This window comes from Cyprinodon variegatus, unplaced genomic scaffold, assembly GCF_000732505.1.
Source record: "Cyprinodon variegatus isolate N-32 unplaced genomic scaffold, C_variegatus-1.0 Scaffold669, whole genome shotgun sequence".
Taxonomy (NCBI): domain Eukaryota; kingdom Metazoa; phylum Chordata; class Actinopteri; order Cyprinodontiformes; family Cyprinodontidae; genus Cyprinodon; species Cyprinodon variegatus.
The window spans coordinates 391,880-399,379 of NW_015151122.1; the positions used below are offsets into that span (position 1 = coordinate 391,880).

Here is a 7,500-nt window from a genome sequence, read left to right on the forward strand (position 1 = left end):
TTTATTTTGTAAAAAGTACCTACAGTAAATTACATTTGGTGGTACGGATCGTGCTTGCGGTATGGATCAGGTAGTGACAATGTGGTGACATTCATGGCTTTCTTTCAGCACTTACCTTTTCCTCCATTGAGGCCATATTTTGTGAATAGCATGACCAACATCTTTCCTATCAAGATATTCTCCCTTTGTCTGATTTGTTATCTGCAGCCACAGTTTTACCTGGACTATCTTAGCTTTTCAAATTAAGAGAATGTCTTGGTAGGTTTTACAGTGACTGTTGATCAGTTACATGAAATAAAAAAAAAATAAAAACAACATGAAAATAAAACGTTATTACTTGGTTATAGTGTACAGTACTACATTTTAAGAGAGCTGAATCCTTTTTAAGCTGTATGAGGTCCTTGAACCATTAGAACAAGAGCTATGGAGAAATGATTATTCAGCTGAAAGCGTTAAAATCTTTATATGCTGTTTTAAAAAGGCTCAGCGTCATAAAGTGGGGGTAAAACAAAGAACTTTTAGCAGGAGCAATGAATCCAGATATTTTTTTTTTCTCATTATGAACTACAGGATATGTTTAAGTATTTTTTTTTTTTATGTGGAATAGATGTTTAAACTGGTAACTTTCTGACCTTTATATTAGCTGAAGCTGTGTCGGACTGATGGGACAAAATCAGTTTCATGATGGGAAACTTTCTGAACAAACTGACCCTAAACTAAGAACCAGTCACGACTTAAAGATGTAGAAATACGTTCCACAAACAGGACATGTTTTGGTGACATTGTCCCTTTGAACTGATTAAATCATGGGGGGAGGCACATCAGGTGACTGACTGGCTGTTTGGCCTCATTCTCGTCTCCGTTTGCTGCCAAACACCTTGTCCAGATGTTCCGACTGTTTGTTATGTCAGTGGGTTCCCACGTGGACAAAACGTCATTGCATCGACGCTGAATAAAAAACAACAGTCATGTGATCAATACGAGGAGGTCATTAATGTTCTCAGAAAGTAGATTAAACTGTTTGTGCAGCCTGGCTGTCACTGATCAATGCCTGAAGTTATAATAGGTCATAGTCCTGAAAAGTAAAATAACCAGTCAGAGGTTTTTCAGCTGAATGTATTCATTTCAAATATATAGAGGAAGATAATCATAATATATAATTAAAAAAAAAGAGCTTTGACAGAAGTGGTCCTCCTTTGACAGAAGTTTAATATACCAGCCCAGGTGTAGAAACAATTTGTATTTAAATGTCAGTTAAAGAAAAATCCAACATTTAAGTGATGCCAGTGCAGAGAAAATTGTGAAAAGTTATTCATATGAATACATGGAGGCAAAGAACTGTGTGTAATTCTTTGAGTTTCCACCATTAGTCAGTTTATGAGCCGGATTTTGCTTTAAAGCATATCATGATTCTGCTGCACAGACAAAATATGTGCAATAAGCAACAGGTGACTCTCACCCTGTGATGTTGATTATGCTAGAATGCATTTGATAGTTTTATGAGGGGTTCTTAAGACCATTTAGTGCGGAGCTAAGTGTAAAGGATACTGCTGTGACAGCTTATAAAAGTTTGTGTGATACTTGTTTTTTTTGTTCTGTTTGGATCTCCACGTCACTTCACAGACCTAATGATTTAAAGAGGTATTCCTCAACAGCAGAGTCAATAGCATGGACTTTCCAACAGTATTCCCTCGAAAACAGGAATTTAATTTTACTATTTCATTTTTTTATATGTATTTAAGTTCGCTTTGGGATTAATAAAGTATTTTTGAACTGAATTGAAATAACGCTATGTAAAAAATAAATAAAATCAACATTTATAAATAAAACCTATGGCAACTATGTAACAAGAAAATTAAGAATAAACGGATCTGTTGATCTTCAAAGATCAGGTTATCGCGAAAAGAAAAACCATATTGCAGGGGTAGGGCACCGCCATTTTTACAATTGTGTCCTCAGCAAGTCTTTCCCGAAATCTGTCCAGACAGGGTTTATTAAAGTCACATACCGGTATATGAATTTAGAATCCAGGGTTGTGTCCTTTGAAGGTCAGATTCCTTGGCCGATTACGTCATAGCGTGGCGCTGAGACCTGTTTGGTTTGGAAGACTCCTCGTTATGCGGCCTGTCACTACTTGATGTGTAACGGAAGCACGGTGCATACTATTTGTTCATTTTTACATGTGCAAGCAGATTCTTCCAAGTTGCCATAATAATGTAATCATGGTATTAAAATTACTTATTTCTAACCTTAAATCACAAGGATTTAAGAATCCTAATACAAATCTTAAAAACATTTTTTCTAAGACAATTCGATGCTTTACAAACAAAACAAACCCTGATAAACCCATGTCAAATCCGGTCAGGAGGAACAAGCAAACATCTTTCCCATCAATAAAGGGACAAATCATGTTCTTTTGAAAGAAAGTGGAGGATATTCCAGCTAAAATAGACTGAATAGTGTAATGTACAGAAAGTACCATTGGCCCAGCCATTTTTTGTTTACTGCATTTCATTGGTTGAAGCTAATGCATCAGTTGGCTTCTGGCAAGATATTTTCCTGAGAGTTTATGTATCAACAAATCTGCTTGCATCTTGCTTTCTTGCACAGTAACTTGGGCCTAGTTTTACTGTAAAAGTTCTGAATTTAATACTTTTTTGCATTTGATAGAACTGTTTTTTGCAAACATACTTAGACGATCACTAAGCCAAAAGTATCCCTACAAACAGCAGTCAGGGGTCATTTATTAAAAAGATTTATTAACTTGGAGTAAAATCTAAATCAGTATGTATTGTAAAAATGGTGGCAACTTTCTTCTGCAGAAGTGTGCCTCAGGGGAAAAAGGTACCTCATTAAATGTATCCATATCTACAGCTAAGGCCCCTGTCATACCATGAAGATTTAGAAAGCCTATGCCTGACGTACAAAAAACGTTGGCAGACATTGGAAAAGTTATGGGTCAGCTTTGTATAAATTATGAACACATTGAAGCATGCTGAAATATATTGGCACACGTCACCGTACGGTAAGCACGTTGAGAAATTTTGAGCATGCTCAAAAATTTTCCAACGCATGCCAGCATATGCTAATACGTGGGCCATAAGTTTAGAAGGTTCCAGGACGTCAGGCATACGTTGTTTAAATCGCCATGGTGTGAAAGGGGCCTAAAGCAGTGAAAATAACCCAAAAAAAGAATAAAGGTTTGCCTTGCTACCACACAGTGAGGCGTCACATAAGGCAAGATAACATTTCCGTAGCAAGACTAGCCCTTAGATTCCCTTGAGCTACAGAATACAATATAAAATGAGAAGCGAAAACCTAATAAGTTGTGTGACCAAAGTGTTTTTGTTGCAGGTTTTCTTCAGAGGAGCTTCCGTGAACGCCATCCGAGGCTTCCCAATGAGTGCCACTATGTTCCTGATGTATGAACTCTCTCTGCAGTTCTTCAGAGGTCTTTAGGGCTGCAGGGAAATCTGAAACACTTTGCATAAAGGGAGCTCACAGCTAACTGTTACCAGTTTGCTTGAGATGAAAGATTGTGAGCACTTTATAGTAGCTTTGAGCCAGCTGCTTTTAGTCAAATGTTTTAGGTCTGACCCCTTTTATCACAGTTAGGTTACTTGAAATATGATGTTTTATTTATGTTTAATAATGCATATCTGATTATTTAGATCACCAAAGTAAAACATTTTGCTAACCAGAGTCCTGCTTTGACACAAAGGTGTTTGACATTGCAGAGGTTTGATACTACAGGTGTTATATAAGAGTTTCTGAAAGTGTCACTGAAGGTTCTTTTATGAGTTTTGTTAAAGGTTTTTAAATAGACTTGTAAACAATCTATTATTAATTGTTTTAAATGTTAATTATGATTAATAGAACAATGATGTATGCATGTAAAAACAAAACAATAGGAAAATTGCAGTAAGAATTGATGCCCAACTTGGTAAATTGAGGGAAATAAAATACAGATAGGAGGCTTAGTTAGCCAGGAGATCTGCAAGGGAGAGTTTATTATAATGATGATGTATAAACTGAAGTTAGTACAAGGTTGAAGGAGCCTGCTGAAGAAGACCAAAATATCTTCATATTTGTAATCACAGCGAATGCATACTACTTTTGAAATTGTTTGATTGTCCTCCAAATTATCAAAACATTTCTAAAAGAAAGAAACCATTTCCCAGACTTCCTGTGAAGCTTTTAAAGTTTAAGTTCAGTCTATAGATGTTTTTTATACTTTTTTTTTTTCCAGTTTTCATACATATTTTATCCCTTTTTTTATTCCAACCTTCAAATCATCAAAGTCAAAATGACTCCTTATTCGGATGGATGGTTGGTTGTAGATGACCATCAGGTACTGGAGAACCACTTGAAATGACTGATGGAAAGTCTGATTGGAAGGAAGGTTCAACACTTTTGCACAAATCTGAAATATTAACAATAGAGAGCAAGAAGAAGTTTAAAATGTTCTACAGGAACAGATTTATGTGACGCTTTTATGCAAGAAAATCTATATTGTTAACGTTGCAGTATATCTCAAATGATTTAATGAGTTCCACATGTCTGTGAAACGTTTCCAATATTCGAAGCACATTAGCACTGGGACACTGTTATAGTAGAGTTATGTTATTGTTTTAAGACTTAACTGCCAACAAATCGTTTTAAGCTAAATAAGGAATTAAGGCTTGTTTTTTAATTCTAGTTCTTTAAGGGCCGTTTTACTAACTTAACACTGTCCTTACACTAAATGAAAAGAAACTGAGAGGATAAAGATGATATATTTAGTGTCAGCAATCTTTTGATAAATGTGCTTTTATTTAATTATTTTACCAAAAAAAAAAAAACTAATTTGTGTTTGTGTTCCTTCTGGGATGTTAAAAGTCCCTGTGTCTGGTATGGTTCGGTCCTGCAGCCGAATCCGGCCTGAGTTTGCACATTTACATTTTTTTTAATTGATTCTGTGTGTTCCTATCTGTGAGGAAAAATACAAGCACATAATCGTTTTTATCCCACAGTGTCACACAGTATTTATTTGATGATCTGTTCAACAAAGAAAAAAAATTAGAAAATGCAATTGCCGCCTACAAAGTTTGCTTATGAATTTAAACTGACTAATTGGTTTTCCTTTAAATGCTATTTAGCAAAATAGGAGAGGTGCATTTTTAAGTCACTTTAATAAAGAATTAAAATATTTTTATGAAGGGTGTGAGATTTTTTAACACAAATATAATACCAATATGGTGACACGTTCTGCTTCTACATGTATTCATGTTTCTTATATTAAGGGATTCTGAGTTTTTTTTTTTTATTTGAACTTTTATACTATATTTTCAGATGCAAATGAGCCACGTTAGCACAGTTCTGTTATTGTTTTAAGTTTGCTTTTACTTTCCAGCTAATCTCATAACACTTAGGTGCTAAATCAACACTAGAATAACAACAGGGAATTTAAATGGAAATAATATTTTTTGTATCTTTATGTAAATATGTATAAATATGTTTAACTTCCTTGAAAAGCCAAAAGTGTCTTATTGTACTTAAATAAATCTTCATTAAAACCTTATTGGCCCTGTTTCATTTCTGAATTTGTTTAATTGAATGTGAGTCATGTGGCTCAGTTTTAAATGTCACATTTAATTTTGAGGTGAAAACGTATTGGCTAAAATGTTATTGTTTGTTTTAGTGATGGAAAAGATCATTAGTTTTGTAACCAAAGCTGCTTAAGTTTCCACATTTAGCAGAAAATATTCAGATTTTTAGTTGGACTCTTAACCGTCTACTTGAAAGTGATTGAAAAGACAAGGAATTGAATGTGCTGGGGGTTTTTTCTTGCTACAGTATCATTAATGATCTGTATACAGATCAAACTTTTATTGGTTATTTATCAGTCTTCTTCCTTACATTTAAAACAGTCCCAGGTGGGACTTTTTTAACTGGAATGAGCAAATGTCCATTAAACCGATGCAAGGAAATAAATATTTGAAAGGGGCTATACTTCAGTGCAATTAGTTAAATCTGTGCCAATTATGTTGTGATCATTCTGGGTATTTATTAGCTAAAGCATGTATATTTAAGATCTAAAGTTTTCACTTATGAATATTTATTCTCTTTTCCCCATTTCTTATTGATTTTATCAACCTGTGGTGCAGGATTTTACGTTTTAACACCCAAACAAGAAGGACGAGATGGTCGATTGTTTTTACCCACAGGGAGAGACCCAGCAGAGATGTGGGGAGTAAGTTGCAGCTCGATACAGTGATACAAATACATTTCTGCATGCAGGCAGTGACCTTGAGTTACACACATGAAAAACATTCAGTTCCTAGAACCTGCAAAGGAATACTTTCCTCAGTGTCTCATAAAGATAAGAGGAAGAATAATCAATGTTAATACAGGACAAGATGAAATAGTTTCAACATAGGGTTGTTAGTTTAGACTGCAGCTGACGGGGACCCAGACAAAGATCAATCTTGGTCAGAAAATCATTGATTTCACGTTTTGTTTTCTCTTTACTGGAACACAAAGTCCACCAGAGGGCAGCATACACAACACTGCTATTTCATCTGCTCTCATGATGATGCACAATGCAACAAAGAATCTAAACCTGTTTTTTTTTAACCTGACAATAAATTTGTCCTTTAGAAAATGTCAGTCTAATAGAAAAGTCCAAAATTTTTGGTAAATGAACGATTAAAACAAACGGTAACATTCTAAAGAGGAGAGTTTATCAGGTTACACTGGCTAAAAAAGCTTACAGATAAATTTGGGCAGAAAGGATGAGGATTGGATGGTGGCAAAATTTGTAGGACTACTACTAAAAATATATATATTTATTATTATTTATTTATTTATTAAGAACTTTTGCTACCCTATAATAAATCGTGTAATCACAGGATACATTACAAATTATTATTTTAGCAAATTATATCTACATATATAGATATATATTAGTAGTTATTTAGTTAATTTTATTTTAGTTAATTTTAAAATGTGCAATTTTTTTCAGTTCAAAACATTTAATGAGGAATGTTTATTGACAAAAAAGTAAATATTTCAGATCAGTCTTCGAAAAATATTATTTATAGATTTTAGACTTAAGACAGATTTTATTTGTCATTTTGTTTACACAAGTGTAAAACAAAACCAAATTTCTTTGGAAACAGCTCACTGGACAATTTCATCTTTTAAAAAAGCAGCCTTGAAAAATAGTAAAAATGACTGTGAATTTACAGTTCTAACAATTTTTGTAACCCCAAAATAACCTGTTAGGATTCCACTTAAAATTTGTTGTAAAAAAGCAATAAGTTGTAAAATCTCACCCTTTTCGTTGGAGGGAAGAAGCCGTCCCATTCATGTTTATACTCCCCATGTACAATCCAGGCACCTTCCACAGCTGTTTAAGACTAGGTTTAAAACGTTACCATTTTTGATAAAGCTTATAGTTAGATTGGCTTAAGTTATCCTTTCCAATCTGTGTGATTCGACTGAGTTGTCTTTGTGCCT

At 34.2% G+C, this 7,500-nt stretch overlaps 1 protein-coding gene across 1 annotated transcript in view; it reads left to right on the plus strand.

The window, feature by feature from the left end:
* slc25a48 (solute carrier family 25 member 48) overlaps positions 1-5,550 on the plus strand; it is a 15,854-nt gene extending 10,304 nt beyond the window's left edge. Inside the window, exon 7 of the mRNA XM_015394047.1 lies at positions 3,355-5,550. Within this exon, the coding sequence (XP_015249533.1) occupies positions 3,355-3,459 (105 nt within the window). The 3' untranslated portion in view covers positions 3,460-5,550. The remainder of the gene's footprint in view (positions 1-3,354) is intronic.
* The last annotated feature ends 1,950 nt before the right edge of the window (positions 5,551-7,500 follow it).